General features: G+C 48.3%; 1 protein-coding gene across 1 annotated transcript in view; it reads right to left on the bottom strand.

Moving 5' to 3' along the window:
• LOC119399292 (beta-hexosaminidase subunit alpha) overlaps window positions 1-21,298 on the bottom strand; it is a 589,231-nt gene that overhangs the window by 26,594 nt on the left and 541,339 nt on the right. The window contains exon 11 of the mRNA XM_049417726.1: window positions 17,531-17,635. Coding sequence (XP_049273683.1) covers window positions 17,531-17,635 — 105 coding nt within the window. The remainder of the gene's footprint in view (window positions 1-17,530; window positions 17,636-21,298) is intronic.

Genomic DNA, 21,298 nt, shown 5'->3' with positions numbered 1-21,298 from the left:
GACCTCTTAAGTAATCAGTTATCCGATCTTAAGTAATCAGTTAATCAGATATGGAAGCATCGCACTCACGTTGACGCCCAATGGCACATCTCCGTACCGACGACAAACGCCCATGATCATGATTTAACCCTTGCGGTAGCTGAAGTTCTTAACATATACGTGGACTCCACATATGGTGAATCGCGCGCAAAGATGGCATCAACAAGGACGTAGTAAACACTAATGCTCGATATGCACTCCGTCAAAGCGTTGTGAAATGCGAAGAGAAACGCTCCGCACGTCGCGTCTTCCCTCTAGCCTGGCCGTTACTTCTCACAGGGCGAGCAGGGAACGCGGTGCTACAGCCAGGCGTGCGTCGGAGAGCTATTTGTCGATATGGATGGATGCCATGAGCGAGGCTTGCGCTAAAACCGCCACCTCACGGTGGGTTAAAGCATTGACAAAATTAAACTTGTATTGGAAACGCGCCGAATGAGATGGTCGTTGCAACGGCGCGTTTTTTTTTTTTTTCGAGCCTGGTGGCACAGATGTCACCGCCTCGTTTTAAAGGGGACGCTCATAGTATCCACCCATCCAAGGTCACTGTGAGGGGCAAGTGTGAAAGATAAAAGGTGCGTTCATGTCGTCTCCGTAATGTGTTTGGTGGTAGGTCAGTGGGTTAAACGCCCGCCAGCGATCGTCGCGAACCGAGAGGTCATGCGTTCGATTCCTGCCAAAGGAATATTTTTTCTTTGCCATCTGACGGCATTCATTTTGCTGACGTACTTCCGTGACGGACATGCGTCATGAAAGTCTTGGTGGACCCGGGCATAAAACACTTTCGTGTTAAAATCTTGTAGTATAAGGTCAATTTGTTTTCTGGAATTGATGCCCAGGGCAAGGCCGTGAACAAGTTCCAAAAGTTGTGTCACCGTAGACAATCCACGGCGAAAGCCATGTTGGAATGGTGTTAGGATAGATTCAGCGTCAAGCAACGATGTTATGTGTTTGAGAATAACGTGTTCAAGTATTTTAGATGCTGCGCATATTATCGAGATAGGCCTGAAATTAGCTGCATCGCACTTGTTTCCTGATTTGTGTACAGGAGTTATTCGAGCGGTCTTCCATTCTTTTCGAAGCATACCAGTTGATAGCGATTTGTCAAAGAATAAACATAAATACTTTGCGACCCATTCTGCGTATTTCTTCAGAAACACGTTAGGAATATTATCAGGCCCAGAGCCTTTCTTGGCATCTAAATTAAGTAGAAGGTTAAGGATACCTGACTCAGTGATTGTAACCCAATGGGCATTGAAACTCCCTAGGACAACCGAATAAAATCCAAACGTCCACGTCCTAATCAGTTGAGCAGGGGACATCCGATGGATACCAATGTCGGAATAAATTTTTACATCCGTTTGGTTTTCTCCAGCGGACGTCCTCGGAAAATAACATGCAAGACATATCGTCAGTCGTGTACGATTCTAAATAACTTGTTTCGGGCTTTATTTGCGAACTTCTGGTTTTAGGTGCTCATGAATCAAGGATATGTCTTTGAGGGCCATCATGCGCACGATAGGTCGACTTTTCAACAGAAAATGGGATGTACATAATTCACGACGCTTTTCAAGTACTTATAATTACAGCATCAAGCCTATATATCGCTTTCAAAAACTCCTCGGTCATACAGCGCAGAAAGCGCGCCGCGCCCGAGAAAACCCGCACGCTGCCAGTATGGCCACCACGGGTGTTTATTGGAAGCTGCAATCAATGTCGAGATTTGCATTATGCTTTAAATCATTTTTATTGACGCGAAGCAAGGGAAAAAAGGTGGCGAATCCGCCTGCCCTGTAATATATTGTGAGGATCCAAGCTCATGGAGCGTTTAATAATTTTATTCTGGAAGTATTAAGAAAAATAAATTTTAAGTAAATGTCTTTTCTTTCATAAAAAAATTGGCCGCGTATCTGCGTGCTGCACTGCAAATGTCGTCGAAAGACGTTAGTCTTCTGCCGGCCGTACTAGATGAGTCCGTTGAATCGCCGCATCTGGCTCATAGCGTCGCATTTTCAGCACAGCACAAAAAACACTAGCATTTTCAGCGCAGCCTAAGAAACACTAGGGTCTTTATAATTACGTATCTGTGTATTTTCTACTAAAGGAACACACCATCTAATACTTACGTATTGATGGTGCGCCTCAGATATGCGTAATATTTGCTTTTTGATCGATAATGTTCACAAGTATGAACCCCGCTACCAGTTCAAGATGGCTGAGTGTTCAGTAAGTGGCCAAAAGTTGGCCGGGTGGCTGAATCGGGTGCCAGACAGACAGACAGACCAAAATATCTGCGTTTAAGTTCCCCAAGAAAGACTATCGTCTTTAATAATTGACGATATGGCGTGCAAGGTCACGCTGAGGCAGCGACGCCCTTTAAAACAAATTACACATATTTTGAAGCTACAAATCCTACTAGATCGTTGCAAGCGACTACGGTTGATCTGCGGTTGCCACGCGCATTTTTCCCCTCCGTGGAAATGAAAACATAAATACAATAAAAGAGCTCCTGCGTCCGTTGAACATCCGCATATCCGCCGTAGACACCCGCAGGACACCTGCTGGATTGCCAATTAGTATGCGCCTTACAGTCCTGCGGATGTCCGCTGTACGCCTATCGGCAATTTGCGGATGACCACTGGACGGCCAAGACATCCAGAAGTGGTTATCCAGTGGACGTCCATCGATGTTTAAATGACCAATGGGAAGATGTTCTATATGTCTCTTAGCACATGCATCCATATGAGGCATACAGCCATGATCTGCCAACTGCGATAGCAGTTATTTGGACACTCTCGGCGGATTTTTGCCGTCGCGGTCATCTCCCGTATATGTGCATGTATGTATATATACACAAAAAACCACAAATACAGATAATTCAGTAGAAAAAATTTTTGAAGCGCACCACCGGGTTTCCAACCCGCAGCCACTGTGTATCATCCTGTGTATACCTCTGCGTTCTTTTCGTTCGGCCTTCTTTGTGTTTGACCAGCGTGCTGCAAGTTCGCACTTGCACTCTGTGTACTTCTCCTGCGTCCTTTGTGCTTGAAGAGCGCGCAGCAAGCTTCAAGCTGCTTGCCGTTCTTCGCGTGACATTCCAATTTGTTGCTATCGCATTCATTGCTTCGCCCTTAAGGTGAAACTGTGACTTTTTGTGTAGCCTAATGCTTAATTACCGTTCATATGTTCACGGTGGTTAGTTCAAGAAATGTGTTCTGACAAAATGACTTCTAAACACTTGTATGTGAAACTCTTCAGTTACCCGCCACAGTGGTCTAGTGGTTATGGTGTTCGACCGCTCATGCGAAGGTCACGGGAGCGCATCCCGGCCACGGTGGCATATTTCGGTAGAGGCGAAATGCTAGAGGCCCGCGTACTTAATTATTTGCAAGTTAAAGATATCCAGGTGGTTGAAACTTCCGGAGCCTTCTACTACGGCATTCCTCATAATCATATCGTGGTTTCGGGACGTAAAACCCCAACAATGTTTCAAAATTGTTGGGGTTTTCATTCATCTAAATGAACATGAACCGACTAGCCCAACAACGTGTGCTTCTGGATTAAAATATAAAAAACCTGTTAGGCGGCCTGGCTTCTAGCAAATAGTCAAAATAAAAGCGGTTACGTCGATTGCAAAGCATGTAATTTTGCAGAGCTTGCACAGCATGACAATAGGGGATATTCAAAATGTACAGCACCATCTCTCAACAATCCCATAAGTTCAATCCGCCATGTTTCGTTGGGCGCGAAAACGAAGCCAGTCGCATATCGCAGCCTTTCAGGTGCTAGATACTCGTTTTTTATCTTCGTTCTGTGATGTCTTCCCAAAGTTTCGCGTGCTCTTCAGGCAACGAGGGAGCCCTGGTAACACTATTTAGTGTTAGCTTGGTAACAAGGTAACACTATTTTTAATCGAATTGATCAGTTACCTGAACGAAGAAACAGATGTACCGACACGAACTTGTTTCGTCAACAAGGTCGGCACTGCGCTTTAATTCGGAAATGATCGGCGCACAAAAGCGCTCTTCAACGCCAGTTCTTATTTCTCCGTGCAATTTAGTTGCTCGCCTGCAATATAAGGTAGACTTGCAGAACAATATATCCCGATATATGCATTTTAACGCATATATCGCGCGTGTGCGACGGCCGACGTCGCACACGCGCGAGAGAGCACGATTGATCAACATTAACTTGTCAGTGTTGCAGATCGACGAAAGCAAGGATTTACGTCAAACATGTGTAAACAGTACCACAGACGCTGCTGTGCGCGTCCGCGGAAAATCAGCGCTGCCACAGAAGGCTCGATCGGCGCAACTTAGATCCCAACAGGCATCTCTTTGCAAACTTCGCAAGACACCGTGCGCTGAAGTCCGCATGCTGCGTCTGCCCTTCGCTTTACACCTCATTATCCCTCTCCCTTTATTGTTCTTTTGCTTTCTTCGTACAGTGTGCGCTGCGAACACTGAACCAAGAGTTACGGAGCCGTACAGTAGGTGGAGCTGTTTGTCCGACAGATATCGCACTAATCTTTCCGCTGATGCGACAGCAAAGAGCGCAATATTTCACAAAAATATGCGAATGAACGCACACGTATAGCGTTAAAGAAAAAAAGAACGACAGTACTAAATCGGCGCCACAGATTACGACCACAAAATATTATAAACAACCAGTGCGAACGTAAAACAGCATTACTCGGGTCGCTCTCTTTGTATACAATTGAAACGTGGATGAGTATTTTAACACGAAAGTGTTTTATGCCGGGGTCCACCAAGACTTCAGTGACGTATTTCCGTCACGGAAATGACGTCGAAAAAATATACACAATCAGATGGCAAAGAAAAAAAGGTACCATCAACGGGCATCGAACCCACGACCGCTCGGTCCGCCACAACAGATGCCAGGCACGCTATCCACTGCGCCACGGTAACAGACTCTGAGGGTTTTACGAACGCGCCTTTTATATCTACTACTCTCCCGGTCGGCTGGGTGGTGTTGACCTCTGGGAGTGGTAAGGTAAAGTAATTCGTCATTGTTGTGGCCTCCGCGACTAGCACCTGCAACGCGTTTACGCGTCTGTCCCATTCGGCGCGTTTTCAATAGAAGTTGAATTTTGTCAATGCTTTAGCACACCGCGAGGTAGCGACCTTTGCCCAAGCGTCGTTCAAGTAGAGCGTACTAGTACACTCTAGTTCAAGCGTAGGCTTCGCTCAGCATCAGGCTAATACAAACCAAAAAAAGAAAAGCTGCAACACCGCGTTCCATGCTCACGCGCTCGCCCCGAGAAAAATCGTGGCCGAGCTACCGGGGCGGCACGACGCGCTTTGCGTTTCCCTCTAGTCCGGCCGTGGTGGTCAATCACATTTTTAACATGCTGCGGGATGGCGACCAAGTTCTGCGTCCAATATGCGACACTCTTCTGGCTATCACACCACGTTCTCTGATTACGCTTTCACCGTTATACTACAGCTACCACAAGGGTTTGTTTAATCATTTAACATGGACGTCAGTCGTCGGGATGGAGACGTACCACCAATCATCAAAGTGGGTGCATACACGTTAAACGGCACCATTAGCTGCCAGACATCAATATACATTGTGCAAACTATCTTATATCAATGCACAGTAAGCATTCAGTTACTTCTGTAAGGGCACGCTTTACTTTCGTGTTATTCCGATTCCTATGACGGAGGAATCAACCGTGTTTTTTTTTTTGTTTGGTTTGCGGCGCACTGCTCATGTATATTTCCATGCCGTGTTTATTTCGAAAAAACTACGACACACTACTGGGGAGGGTGTAGAGATACTTGTGGCTAAAAAAAATGAGCCGAGGAAAGCAGCACAGCGCTGCACAGGTCACGCAGAAACAACGCGGTGTCGATATCTGACGAGCGCTTATGACGCGTGTATATAATCGCCGCGGTAAATACATGGAGATGTATTGCATTGCAAGGTTATCTTAGAAGTTTGGCAGTCACATCTCCTCTGCAACGAACACTTTCCTTGAACGCCTACCTCAGATCGGAAGCGCACGCTACTAGATAACAGGAGTTCGGCTTTGCGAAGTGATGCGCCTCTTGTAGCTGCCGTCCGGATGAGTTTTTATGCGCTCGGAACTCCGATATTGTGTTCTCGTCGATTTGTGGCAGTACACTGAGATCCTCTGACCGTTCGTCTCTGGGTGTCGAAGAAAACATCCGCATTTTCTTGGCTCGAAAGCTCCGCCAACGACTGCTGCTCAACCTCTCTGTGGACTTTCCTTATGGAGCCGCTAGCAGACGATTCCGCGACTGCGCCCAGCATAAAATGGCGGAAGCGCCCAGTGTTGCCGGAGCACCAACCATTATGAATATCCCCTATTTACAAAGCATGAAAAACTAACGCAATAAGATAATTCTAAGACGTTGCTTAAAACAGTGCCTCCTCTATTTTTCAATGCCTGGGCGAACGCTCTCCTTGGGCCGTCGAGCGCGCGCTCCGCGTCCGCTCGCCGCTGCCGCGTGGTGGAGCTGTGCAAGTAGACTGTGGCGCTGAACGGCCACGCGTATCCCGAAGCTCACAAAATCATGTATGCATCCGAGTTTAATTGCATTTGTGCTTCTTGCAGGCTTTCACCGGTGCAGGGGGGTGGAAAGAAACGCGAACATAGCGGCGCGCTGTTTTTATCACGCTCTAACCATGGTGGCAATAAAAAGATGCTAGATGTTCTTTTATTGTGTCATGGATGACATCGTATTCTCATCAATCATCCAGGCTATAACCACTTGAAAATAGATGCGAAACAGCAAAGAACGCAGATGCCGCATTCTTTGCTGTTCGTGTGTTTTTCCATCCCCGCTGTAAGTATTCCGCAGGCAGACTGTCAAACCGTGCTGCCAGTTCGATACTTGCACTCGACTTGACAGTATTCGCGTTTTATTTTCTGTTTCAGGCTATTGCAACTGCCCCAATGCCTTAGTATGTCATACTGTTGTGTTCCACTCTGCAAATGGAACTGAAAGAAATCACGATTGTCTTTTTTTTCTGCTTTATTGATAAAGAAAAAAACCTCACAGGGTTCCTTATGCATTCATCTAAGACGACTGAAAGGCGAAAGCCATCTTCTTTTTCTTGTAGTCAATGTATTGAACATTCTCTGCCTCCCTCCGGGATATTTCTGCGCCTAACGTGCTTTTCTTACAGCCTCAAGGATCGGAGGCAGCGCAAGCTTTCTGCACATCAGCGGAGGCATGCACTGCCTCCGTGATCGGCCCATTTTGACCAAGCGAAGATGTGATATGACGACGTCACGTTACGTGACGTCACTACGATGTCACAAAATTTTGCGATCTGTGACGTCATATGATGACGTCATCACATAATTATTTTTTGCATCACTCGTGCTGACGCCGCCGACGGTCAATTTTCGCGTTTGATGAGGCATCTAAGGCTTTCGCCTTAATACACTGTTCGGCTGTCGTTCCATGAAATTCCAGTTGCCGTTGGAGTTCGGTAGAGGTGGCTTGCAGTAATTAGACGGGACAATTGGTCTCCTAATACATCCTCAAACTACACTACAATATGCAGGCGCCGTTTACGACCCGAGCATTTCATAGAATATAAGAAGCGGCGGCGTACGAAGGATGCAGTAGCGTCACTCTTTGCAGACCACTCTTCACGTTTGCAGCCCAAGGTAACAACTGAATCAAGCATGGCAAGTATCCCTAAACGTGACCGTGTGGCGTCCGAACAGTCAACGAATGCATGTAGTACCAGTAGCAACGCTGCCTCGCGATCGCCGCCATGTGCATGCAGCGCGGACATTAGGTCCCGAAGCTGAAGAATCGGGGCCCACGGACACTACATGCGGTACAGGCGAAAAAACCGACAATCATTATGTAGTACATTGTCACTGGAAGGAGCTTAGTGACACTTCATGCTATTTAGCGCATGAACTCATGGCCTGCGTATAGTGTGCTACACCAGTAGACGGTAGCACGCATCGGGGATCTTTAAGCGCCCAAGCTTTCAGTATTAGCTCTTGGCAAATGCTGCTTTCGAAAATCGACTTTCAGACAGTCAATAACCGACTCTCAGTCAAGCGAACGTAACGGTGACAAAAGAATTTTCCGCGCATCAATGGCATGCGCTCTCTGGAATAAAAATGCGCTCTCCCGAGGCATAAAAAAAAATCACAGCATATCCACGGAGTGAATGATGATGAGTGGGCGAAGCTGCGGAGGTTCATCGGTAAACCGTGAATCTTCCGTGAATTCTGCCCAGTACATCATCACCGACGTGAGATCGGGCGCGTTTATACTAAAGGTTCGATGAGTTATGACGACTTGCAGCTCACTTTAATTTTACATGTACGCTGTGAATTTTCATTGTTTAGAAAAGCATTGCTTTAGAAAACATCTGGCGTCTTTCGTTAAGCAGCTGGCGTCTTTTCGTTTTGCTTTAGAAACATCTGGCGTTCTTTCGTTTTGCTTTCAGAAAACATCTGGCGTCTTTCGTTGGTTTATTTCATCAATAAACGGCGTTTTGAACAAAATTTTTTATTGTTTAATCACGAACAGGAGAAATCTCACCAGGCACTACCTTGGAGGTAAACAATGGCTGCTAATGGGAATGAGAGACAGAAGAAGTCGGCTTTTAGCTAACACTTACACTTCTACTTCTACTAACGTTTCCTACTGGAACACGCCAATGGCTGCTAATGGGGAATGAGAGACAGAAGAATTCAGCTTTTAGTTAACGCGCACACTGCGAATTTTTTATTGTTCAACAACGCACAGGAAAAATCTCCCACCGGCACCACCTTGGAGGTCAAAGCGTAAGACTGGTTACGCACTACGACTACTACGACTACGACTACGAGGGACGAACGGGTGCCGTCTTAAGGAGCTTCGCCCCTAAAAGTGACGACAGAGTTCAGGATCAGATGCCTGCTCAAAGAAAAAGATTCGTGGTGGTGCCACACAACGTTGCCACACAATAATAATTGGGCCAGCCGCCCAATTATTATGACGAATGGGCTCGCAGCTGTACTGGAAACGCCAGAAGTGGATCAGCACCTGCACCATTTCGGAGACGCAAGACTGATCAGACGATGGAAGTGGCAGAAGCTCCGCTTTAAGGTCAGGCTACACATCGCGAAGGTCACGCCACAAGGAGAGCATTACGCCTCCTAACTCGAAAAAGAAAGTTTGTTCGCCAAGTGTGATGCACTTACGGGCACATTACATGCTAAATCTGCCTGGCACCTACTCAGGCATTTAAAAGACGCGGAACAATCACGTGGAGCCGCTTGTCGTAATCTTCTGTGAGAAATCCATGCTAATGCAGGATCAACACTTTCGACATCTGTAAAAAAAATCATCAATACCTCCGTGAACTCTTACCACATTTCCGAATACAACGAAACCGCTAACTTATAAAGGGACCGTGACTTCATGTGTGCGGAGATCACAGCGGAATTTGGCAGGATGCGTCGCGGAACGCCACTAGGTCCAGATAAAATTACTATTACTGCCCTTACGTCCAACTTAGGTGACGGCATGCTCAAACACTGTATTGATCGGATTATTAAGTATTGGCAAGATGACAGCCTTCCCGAAGATGAAATCGGCTGAAATCACATTTATTTCCAAACTCAGAAAGCCTACGAATATTGTCACGCGATGTGACGGTGACGAAGGCTGTAGCATGACTGAGAACTACCGAACTCATTATTTGGGCAAACATTTGCCCGCCAATTAAAGTGAAAGTACAAACAATTCACGCTGTAGCGGTTGGAACCGTCGTCGGCCTTTGAGTCATCTCCGTAGCGGTAAACCACGTCAGCCTTTATACATGTGCCGTCGGATATTCCAGCGTTACCGCTTATGGCCGCCTAAGTTCCAGAATAAACTCTAATGTTCACGTTGCGCGCGTAATCTTATCGAAAGGTTCTAAAATAGTCTGGAAGGTTGCCAGTCAATCGAGTGCGGTTTTCGCAAGACAGTAGTTACACATGTAATGAGCCGGTAACATAAAAATAGAAAAAAGTCATCGCTGATGCCTCAGTCATAGGAATCAGCATAGCATGAAAGTTATTGTCCGCTGTTGTCTGCTGTACTCGTGGTGCCAAGAGCCTAGTTAGGCTTGAACACGCCTTTTGTTCCGGCACCATGACAATTCATGTCTCATGTATTGTCAAAACTGTAAGTGAACTTCAAACGTGCCTTCACAGAAGTAGTGCTTATTGTGTAGTGATATAGGAGAGCTTGCACAATGTCTATTGGTGTTTGGCAGCTTTAGCACCGTTATATATGAATGCACCCACGTTGACGCCTAGTGGCACATCTCCATCGCGACGACTGACACCCATGATCATGATTTATTGGTGATAGCTAAAGTTTTTAACATATACCTGGACACAGCGTATCGTCAGTCCCCCGCAAAGATGACATCAACAAGCACAAAATAAACAGTGGTACTCATTATGCACTTGTTCAAAGCGTCGACAATTAGGGAGAGAAACGGCATGGGGTGCGCTCCCGAGTAATAGGGTAACCGAAGCCTGTGGTCGTGCATACACTACCACATTGTGCTTCAGCAACACGGGAGGCAGAGGTTCGTACCTTAAGCCGCGAAGGCGCGCAGGCGTGCAACGTCCTGCTGGCCTCTATCTCGCTCTACTAATGCCGTCGTCCATCAAAATCGTTGCGTTTCTGCAGCGCTTATTGCAGCAGTTGCATTAATCGGTGCTATCGCACTCGAAGCAGTCGGCGGCGAAACACGGTTGGGCGCATGTGGAAGCTGCACTACTCCGACAACGAACCGTCACGTGCTAACACGTAACGAAAGGCAAAAAAATGCCCCCACCTCCCCGAAGGGAATCGTTAGGAAATCCGAATGCATTTCTTGCGCCGAGAGAGGGAACCGTTGCCGTCAGACATTCGCCTTCACCGACTTCTGTCATCGCCTTGAGAGGCGCCCAGCCAGCGAACGGTCGAGAGTGAGGCGCGAGCGGACGGGAGAATGGGGCGTAGGGAGGAGAGAGAGCGAACGGCGAGAGAAGGAGTGGCGAAGCACTGTATCTACCCTCTCCTACACTCTCTCGCACCACATGCCCCGGTTGCTAGGGGCGAGGATAAGCGCGCGCGCCCGCAGCTGTTGCTATGGTCGAGGGCGCCGCGAACAACGCCGGACGCCTGACATAGACCGACTAAGAAATGCATTCGCATTTAAAAAACTACATCATCTCCCGCTAGAGGGGACCATGAGGCGATGGGAAGCCGGAGCACTTGCATGATCACGTTCTATTGTCTTTCGTTGGGCATGCTACCGACCTCGCGTCGTGGAACGCGAACAGGAACACTACGCACGTCATGTCTTCCCTTCCGTCATGTCTTCCGGGGTCAGGCCGTTAACCCTTTCAGACGCCACCTATGAAGAACTGTCTGTAAATGTGCCAAATCGATACAACGTTATTTCAAGGCACTCAATATTCTATTACAGCAAAAATAATGTCATAATATGTTCATTTACGCGTGTTATAGCACCTAATCCTAATTAAGTTGTAATTAAATTACTATTTATCCTGAAGCCACTGATGCTATGTTTTGGCATAAATAGAATGAAATCTGAGGCTAGAAATATAGTGCAAGTTCATTTTTGGTTATGTCCGCTTTGAGCAAAGAAAAATTGTACTTTTCACATGACTAGCAGGAAGCGGCACGTCGAACGACTCGTCGAACGTGGTAGTACCGTCAGCAAAGTGATCATATGCAATAGTACAATGTATAATGAAGCCAAATGAAGACAAGCTTATTATACAGGAGGTTCAATTCATCCAAACTTCGATATATCTCGCTCTTCCTTAGCCCCTAGTTGATACAAATAGCAAAAACAAGTGGTGTACAGAATTGTGTACGTAGCGTGTCAAAGTGTTATTTCTCACAGGGCGAGCGGGGAACTTGGTTTACAGGCGCCCGAGACGGAGGCAGCGTAGGAGAGGAGAGAGAGGGGGAGGAGACGCGCATGCGCTGGCGCTCATCGCGGCGCTGCGCAGGAGAGAATTTCGGCATGTCGAGCCCGCATTCCAGAGGAGTCAGCCGAAGCAAGAACGCGTGCAGCGCTCTACCACTTGAAGGAGAGGAGGCTAGAGGAGGAGAGTAGCGCATGCGCCGCGACAGCAGAAGCAAGAACGCAGGAGAAGCGCAAGCAGCCGCTGGGAGAGAAGTGGAGAGAGTAACGCGCAGCTGTTGGAGAGAGGGAACGAGGACAGTTGCGCATGCGTAGTGTGAGTGCGGAATATCATGCCGCGGGACATGCAAGCAAGAGAAGCTTCGCATCTAAAACGTGTGGGAATCGAGCGCGCCCTCCCCTTTGGCGCCTCGTTTCCCAGCTAGCGCGTGTGCTGGCCCCGCGCGGCTCGAGCGCGGGGCCATGTCGCCTGGTTAATCGGCGACATGGCTACCGTGGCTACGCCGCCAAACCTTTTTGCTCTGTGCGAGCCATGCGATGGTCTTCCCCGCACGAGCCACGCGTCCGAACTTGCCTGAGCATGCTCGCGCCACCACGTGACCACGCTATCCTCGTCACTGCGCAACGCCTGTCCTCATTGACCGCCAGTGACAACCCCCTTCCTCCTTGAGCTCGCTTCTGCCTGGCGCTGGCTTGCCCGCGGGAGATGCACTCAGGCCGGCACGAGAGGCGGACGCGCTGCTCTAGCAGGCGGCTTCTCGTTCGAGTGCCCGACTGCTGCCCTTTGTGTGATGGTCGTAGCGCCACTGGCGAGCGTACTCGATCGGTCTTGCGGAGTTCCCTTTACTGCCTGCAAGCCCGTGACTGTCGTACTGTGCTGCATCTGGTTAATAAACCCGTGTTTTTGTTGAGAACCTACCTCGAGTGCGTTTTCTGCGCCATGCTGGAGAGTCAACGAACCCGGCCGTAGCGTCTTTGTTCGCTGCGGCAGTGGAGAACGTCGCGTCCCTTGCCGGTCGCCTCTTAAGGTAAGCGTCTCGCAAACCTATCTCCACAAACGTAACCGTGTCTACAGCGACTCTCCGATGCTAATGCAGCCAGTGTTGAAACGATTTAACCATTCCCTCCGAGATTTTGCGCTGGCGTGAAATCCGAAGGCCAGGTTTTAACTGTGTCGTTGTCGAAGGGTTCTCTATCGGCGCTACTAAGTGCCATGCCGCATTACTTTCCTCCATCGCTCACATACGGCGGCACCGCCCCGCCAACAGAAAGCACCACGCGAGAGAGAATGTGTGAGAGACATGAGACGTGTTTGTGGAGTGTCGCACATATGCCTCGGTAGCTTACTGGGTACAACGCGGGGCGCTTGTCGTCGTGGACTAAGAGGTTGTAGGTTCGATACCCGGCGGGGGAACTTTTTCTTACAGTGCTTTGTGCCGGGGTCGAGTAACCTATTTCTCTCACGAAAATGACGTCGAAAAAATGCACACGATAGGATAGCGAATAAAAATTTGAAGAAAAAAATTGGCCGCGTATCTGCGTGCTTCGCTGCAAATGTCGTGTAAAGACGATAGAAGAGGCGCTGCGTGAGATATGAACGCCATCTGGCAATACGTCGGGAAACGTGAATGCTGTGTTGCGGGCTGGTAGTCCCGGCGCAGCAGCAGGCAAGACCGGCGGTGACCAACGCGACCGGCGGGGACGCCAGCGAGCCCGAACACGCGGTTTGGCGCGAAGCGCCGAAGCAGAAGAAACGTCCGCACTCAACGAGTACTCTCCACACACTCTTTTATATTCACGTCGCCTGGGTAAAGCGGGAATGCCAGAGCGGCGCCCCATGGCACTCGTACAGTGCAATACTGAACTGAAACCGAAACACAACAATGAGCTCGCGCAGAGGGCACGGTGGAAGCCAAGTTTCGGCGCAGTCGCGTTTTCAGCGCAGCTTAAGAAACTAGGGTCTCTAGAATTACGTATCTATGTATTTTCTATTAAAGGAACACACCACCTAATACTTATCTAGTGATGTTGCGCCTCAGATATGCGTAATGTTTGCTTTTTGATCAACCATGTAGACAAGTATGAACCTAGTGAGCCGTTCACGATGGCTGGCCCTTGTGCAAGGGGTTCAACTTTGGCCGAGTGGCTGAATCGAGGGACGTGCCGACAAACAGAAAGACAGACAGAAAGACAGACAGACCAAAATTTCTGCGTTCAAGTTCCCCAAGAAAGACTATCGTCTTTAAAAAGTTCCATCAACGGCAGTCCAACCTACAACCTCTCGGTCCGCGACTATAGATGCCGTGCACGCTATCCACTGCACCACGGTCACACACTCTCGAGGCTTTACAAACGCGCCTTTTCTACCTCACACTTGACTCTCGCAGTGCTCTTGGTCGGCGGGGTGGTGTCGCCGTCTGGGAGTGGTAAAGTGAAATAATGCACCATGACTCTGGCCTCCATGATCAGTTCGTGCAACACGTCGTTGCTACGCGTCCATCCCATTCGGTGCGTTTCCAATAGGACAACTCCAGTTTTGTCAACGCCTTAACACACCGCGACGTAGCGATCTTAGCTAAAGCCTAGGCCTTGCTCACAGCATCCATCCATAATTAAAGTAACTCCGCGACGCGTGCCTGCCTCCTCGCATGGCTATAACACCGCGTTCCCAGCTTACGCTCACCGCGAGAAGAATTGCGGTCGGGCTGGAGGGTAGACATGACGTGCGTACGCTTGCTTCCAGTATGGCCGTGGTGTTATAACTCTTTAACATGCCGCGGGATGGCAGCGTTAGCCCAAGTTCTGCGTCCAATCAGTGACGCTCATCTAGCTGTCACACTGCGTTTCCTAAATACACTCTCTTATTTAACTACTACAGCTACCACAAAGCTTTGTTTAATAATTGCTCATATACGTTAGTCGTTCGGTCTGCCAAGTGACAACGTGGGTGCATCCACGTTCAACGGTGCTATAGCTGCCAAATACCAACATACATTGTGCAAGCTCTCTTATATTGATGTACAGTAAACCTTCAACTACCTATGTAAAGACACGTTTTACTTTCGTGCTATGCCGATTCCTATGACGCAGGGATCAGGACAGCACCCGTACTCGCTCTCGTCCCATGTGTTTGTGTTCATTAAGCGCTGCATTCTAATGGATTCGTATTAATGAGCTCGTCTCAACACTCTCTTAGATCAACCATGTTTTTTTTCTTTCTCTCCGTCAGCATCCCCTTTATCGACGTTATATCCGTGACGGAAATACGTCACTGAATTGTTGGTGGACCCCGGCATAAAACACTTTCGTGTTCAAAAGGATCGCGTGTGGAAGGATCGCGCGTGAGAAGGAACATCGTTCCTTCTCCCGCGCCTCCTGCCCAGGCATTGTAATGGAGAAGGCACACCAAATCAGGCTCACTGAATACGTGGAAGCTTACGACTTCTTCCCTAGTACAATATTTGTCTTTACAGTGCATTGATAGGATCAAGACAGAGCCCGGCAACACAAGCGCGCAATCCTGGCGATTGCCTTTCAGTGAGCTTTTCGAAATGTCCGGCACTCAGCCATCCTGGCCAACTTGGAAAGGATAGGAAGCGGACAGCATACATATGACTACGCGCACGACTTCCTGAATATATTTAAACTGATCCTACAAGCTGACGACGCCAAATCTGCCCTCATCACATTGGGGGTATCTGGCACACCGCAAGGAGCAGTAATCTCGCCACTACTGCTTAATATAGCGCAGCTGGACCTTCCTAGAGCACTCAAAGAGATAGACGGAATCCAGCACGCCCTATACGCCACTGTGCAGCGCATGGGCCGCGCTTGCGGACTTAGCTGCTGCCCTACTAAATCAGAGCTTCTGATATTTAAGAAACGCGGCAACAAAATTTTGTTGAGTAATACACTGGATCAATCCCCAGTGAAGGAATCGGACACAATCCGCGTCCTGGGAGCCCACAGTAATAATCAGGGCAACAACAGCGTCGCATTTCAAAAGCTCCGCACTACCTGCACCCATATATCCCGAAGGATATCCAGAATTGGCTCCGTGGCATGACAGATGCAGACGTACTGCGCCTCGTACATGCCGTTGTGATCAGTCGACTCCCTCACAGCTTCCCGTACCGGTGGATTTTCAGAACGGAGGGACTCAAACTTTATCACCTACCCCGCCTTACACATTGGGATAGGTCATGGATGACAGGCTGCTTGGCATGGGCACCTATGATACAGTGGCAGAGCTCTTCGAAGCCCCAAAGCAGGTCGCGCCACGCTAGAAGCCCTTGGCATCAATCCACCCCCACAGGTCACCAGCAAGCAAGCACTACCACCAAAATAGCGGAAGGAAGTACTATGCACCCGTTGCGACGTAATATGCACCCCGTCCACCACGAAGGCATGAGAGCTGCAAGATCCACAGCCTACAAGAAATATCTGGATGAAGCAGGCGCCTTTTTTGTAGATGCCGTCGAACACCTGCACGACCGCACCACGGCAACTGTGGTACACAGGGGACAGGTGCTAGACCGCATCTTTGCCTCTACAGTAGACGTTACAGCCATGCAAGAGGCCGGTATAGCCTCAGGCATGCGTAAACCAAGAGCCACCTTTGTCCTCAGGTATTCCCAAGCGGCGTAGCTGAACTTTGCAAGAGGTCAAGTGGGCCATCTCGCATTCCTCTTGTCACTGCTTGACGACTAGGCTGCGGCCAATCGTCGGGATTGTCAGTGGTGACAGCTGCTATAGGCAGCCGGGCATGCGGGCGTTCGAAAAAATGAGGTGGCACATGCCGCTGCCCGAGAACTTTACACCGGGGCTTCGTCGATTCATTCACAGCGCAGTTGCATCCCCCTTGTGATGAAACTGCGACTTTTTAAAGTGTCTGGATGGAGTTTCTAGCAGCTACTATTCGCTGCGTCTAGCTGTGGGATCTATTACTTCAGGCACCGCAAGGGGGTCACCGATGGTCCCCGACGTTAGTCTTCCAGAGAAGCAGATCACTAGGCGTCAACATGTGTTCACTGATGTCAAAAGCTACCGTGCTGACCGATTGGTAAAGCACTGTCAATATTGTATTTACTTACGTCCAACACACCTGCCGCTGCAGTAAGTACTGTGAAAGGAAGGGGTCCTCTGAATGAGGTAAGGAAAGGACTCGATTTCTGCAACCCTTGAATCGAGCTGGCGCTTGTGGGAAATACACTTATCTTACTTTCGCGCTTTAGATGACTGCGATAAAGGCGAAATGAGGTTAATTTTTTTTGCTGTTTGACGCTGCGCTTTCCAATATTCTTTACAAATATGAGCCCACTAAAAGAGCAAGGAATTTGGTTATTACCAATAAATTTCTATGGGGAGGGGTTTTTCGGACGTTACCGACTATGCCATGTCTTGATTTAGACTTGACTTATCCATATATTTTAAGGACATTCTTTGGATTTTGACTTTTGAGGTACCTTAGCATGGAGCGCAAAGGCCTATGGCCATACTGTGCGTCTTGAACGCATACTAGTATGAACATTCTTTGATTCCTTACCTCCTCATCCTGCAGCGGTGCTCCTCAAGCCTGGGCGCTGCCTCATCCACACTGTCCACCATGCCTGGACTCCAGAGCCGTTCAGCCGCCGCCGATGCCCTGGGCCTGACGGAAAGAGAACTCAACTAACTCTTCTGTGGTTCAGCCACAGTTGTGAATATGAGGCAAATAGGGATGTGAACCTTCTTTTATTTAAAGCAGACGCTTTCTGTATCGCTTCCCAAATTCCAATGTTTGTTTCCGGTGGATATTTTTTACATAGACAACGTTTGTGTGTGCATGTGCCTGTCTGTGAGTGCTGTTGTATGTCTCTCTGTATCTGCTGTGTCAGTGTGGCTGCGTATGCGCATATCTCTGTGTGTTTGTTTGTTCGTGTGTGCGTGCGTTTGTGTATGTTTGGCAACTTACACTTCCTACGATTCCTTTCAAATCTATTTTTCCCAGCATGCATAAATGTATGGCCAAAATGGTAGTAGGAATATCTTTTAGATGCGAAGCAGCTTTTGCTCGGGGTTGTGTCCGTCCTTCCCTTACGCGTCCGCTCCCCACTGCGCATGCGCCAACTCCCCCCCCCCCCCCTTCTCGCGTGAGCACGAGGAGGTGGGAGGAGGTGGAATAGAGGAGGTGGCGTGAGCGATGCCTTCGCGTCGTTTCTCCACTCCCCTTTCTCTTTCTTCGCCCCAGCTCTGCGTTCGTATATAATGTGGCGCTCGCTCGCTCTCGTTGCACTCTACTTCGCAATGGCGCTATGGACGCTGTAAGCGCAACGGAAATGAGATGGGTGGGGTAACATAAGCGGTACACAACATATGCACAACTCCACACAAAAATGAACTATACTTGGAAACATACAAATGGAACAACAATGGACACACAAGTGAACACCTAGCGCTGCTTCGCATCCCCACATGGTTCCCTATCGTAGGAGATGGTGTAATTTCTTTTCAGTCCAAGTCAGCGCCCTGCATGGGTTTAGGGGCGTCATATCGGAACCATCTAGTGTAAAGCGCGTAAAGTTATAACAGTCATTGGCACAAAGAAATAAAAAAAAAATAAAACCGTGTTCGGCTGTAAAACATCTGTTTACATATTTCCGTGCGTTGGCGTAAAAAAAGTTGTAGCCGAGACAATTTGCCCAAACTCTCCTGCAGATCTATCACACTGTTACAATAGCATAATATTGCACAAAACTGTACAATAACAATAAACTAGACATTTATGAGAAGGCACGAAGTTTACTGTCAACAAAGCTGCATGGATATTTGCAACCAAAAGTGCCTTCTTACCCAATGGACGTCTGTCTTATGATATCTCTAACTCTGTTACCACTACACACACTCTTCGTGTCAGAGTCATCAATAAAAAATATTACAGACCAAGCTATTCTTTTTTTTAATTATGGCTTCGGCAGCGTTACAATAATGTCACCCTATTTTTGTGAAAGGCGCAAGTGAGAACTTGGCAATGTCTATTGAATTGATTTTTGTGAAGTTTTTATCAGGGCTTTTCCTCTCTTTGGTTCTAAATAAAACTGTTACTAGCCTGTTATATTTTTCAACGACTTCACAGTCTTGTTCTCGCAGTGAACGCAGCAGCTCTCTTTCCATAAACGAAAGTTAGGCTAAGCGGTATGCAGTTTCGATCCTCTACAGTTTGCAGGTTCGGTCCTTGCCGGTGGCAAGTTGTCTTTTCGTCCGCTGTACTTTCTTCACGCTTATATCATAATTGCTACAAAAAGTTGGAAGACGCTTGAGGTTCGCCTCAAGAGTCCTCTATAGCCTAATCGCACCCCATTCGCATCACCTTCTCAATCGATCGCCTCGCCTTGCTTCTCAGTGGACATCTCAACCGTGCCACAAGGACAGGAACGTCCTAACGCGTAACATGAACCATTTCAAACTATCCTAGAATGCCTACTGCAAGTACAGTTGCGAAGTGCCCAATAAGTCATAATTATTCAGTTCGCGAATCAGCGAAGCACCAACTACGCGTCCTTAAGGCAACACGCGAATCTGCGCAGCTGCTCACTTTGTTCACCCTTCAGCTGATGATGATGATTAAATATGTCAGCGCTTTGTAATGGGTGGGCCTTTAAGACACACACTCGTTGTGCAATTCACATGTTTTGACGCCTGGCGCGATTCTACACTTCTGCCATGCACTATTACATAGGTGAAGGGGAGCCCTCGTATTACGTGATATTGTCGTAAGATTTTTTTCCGGAAGCAGTTCCAAGAAATAGCAGGGATCTGTGGTAGAGCACCTGCTTGCCACGCGGCAGGCCTGGGTTCGAGTGGCAGTCGAAGCGAAGTTTTTTATTATTTATTTATTTGCATCTATCTCAAATTTTCGCTCACGGACAACGCTGATTTTTTGCTCACAACCAACGCCGCCGACACTAAAGAACTTCAGTCAAGAATACAGATACTTGAGCAGGATAACGGCAATTGTGTACATCGAAGAAATCGTGGTTGTCAGTGGTGCGTTTGCCTTTTCTGTTTTTGACGAAGCTACAACGACGACCCCAATACGTCAACCATCCTTCGAAGTCAACCCAAGTCTTCGCGCTCGGCAACACCAGCAGCTCCGATGCCTTCTGCAGGAATGCAAGGACTACTTCTAGTCGTCATCCAGGGTTCGACAAACGTCCCTTGCCAAGTACCGTATGATAATGGAAGAAAATGCTCGACCATTCCGTCAAAGTCCCTACCACTTGCAACGCGAGAGCGAGAAGCTATAAAGCGACAACTCCGAGAAATCCTGCAGCGTTACGTAACACAGCTTTGGAAGAGTTCCTGGGCATCCCCGGTTGTCTTAGTGAAGGAGGATGGAACTCGGCCCTTCTGTGCCGATTACCGTCGCCTGAAGAAAATAACAAAAACGACGTACATATGCTCCCACAGACAGACGGACCATTGGATCGACATTGTAACGCAAATTTTTGTTCTTCGATGTGCCTCAAGACGAGCTATTGGCAAATTGATGTCGACGAGAGAGACCGCGAGAAGACTGCCTTTATAACACCGGACGGTCTCTTTGAGTTCAAGTTAATGCCATTTGGTCTTTGCTCGGCGCCTGCGACGCTTCATCACGTTCTGGACACAGTGCTGACTGGACTAAAGCGGCAGACTTGTCTTGTCTACCTGGAATGACGTCGTCGTCTTCGCTTCTAGCTTTGATGAACACCTCCGACGCCTTGGAAGAGTACTTCGAGCAATCAGGTCATCTGGCCTAACACTCAAACCAGAGAAGGGCCGATTCGCGTACGAAGAGCTCCTCTTTTTGAACACATCATCAGCAGCTCTTAAGTCCGTCCTGACGCGCAGAAGATAGCCGCCATCGCTACATTCCCGCCACCCGCCAACATGAAGGACTGTCCGTCGATTTCTCGATCTGTGTGCCTATAACAGGTGATTTGTCTAAAACATTTCCCGCATCGTCTAGCTACTTACTAAACTGACAAAGGCCGACGTCGAGTTTAAGTGTGAAATGCCGGAGGAAGAAGCATACCGAGAACTGAAACCACACTTGCAGTCTCCACCGATTCTCGCACATTTCGACGATAACGCGGATACAGAAATACACACAACCGCAAGCTGTGTAGGACTTGGCGCTGCACCTGTACAACGGACGGAAGATCGAGAAAGGGTCATCGCTTACGCTTGCAGGTCACTGTCAAAACCGGAGTAATTATTCGACGACAGAAAAAGAGTGCCTTGCCATCACTCCGACTACATCAAAGTTTCGGCCCTACCTATACGGCAGGCC

This window comes from Rhipicephalus sanguineus, chromosome 7 (assembly GCF_013339695.2).
Source record: "Rhipicephalus sanguineus isolate Rsan-2018 chromosome 7, BIME_Rsan_1.4, whole genome shotgun sequence".
Classification (NCBI taxonomy): Eukaryota; Metazoa; Arthropoda; class Arachnida; order Ixodida; family Ixodidae; genus Rhipicephalus; species Rhipicephalus sanguineus.
This window is presented reverse-complemented; position numbering and strand designations above follow the sequence as displayed.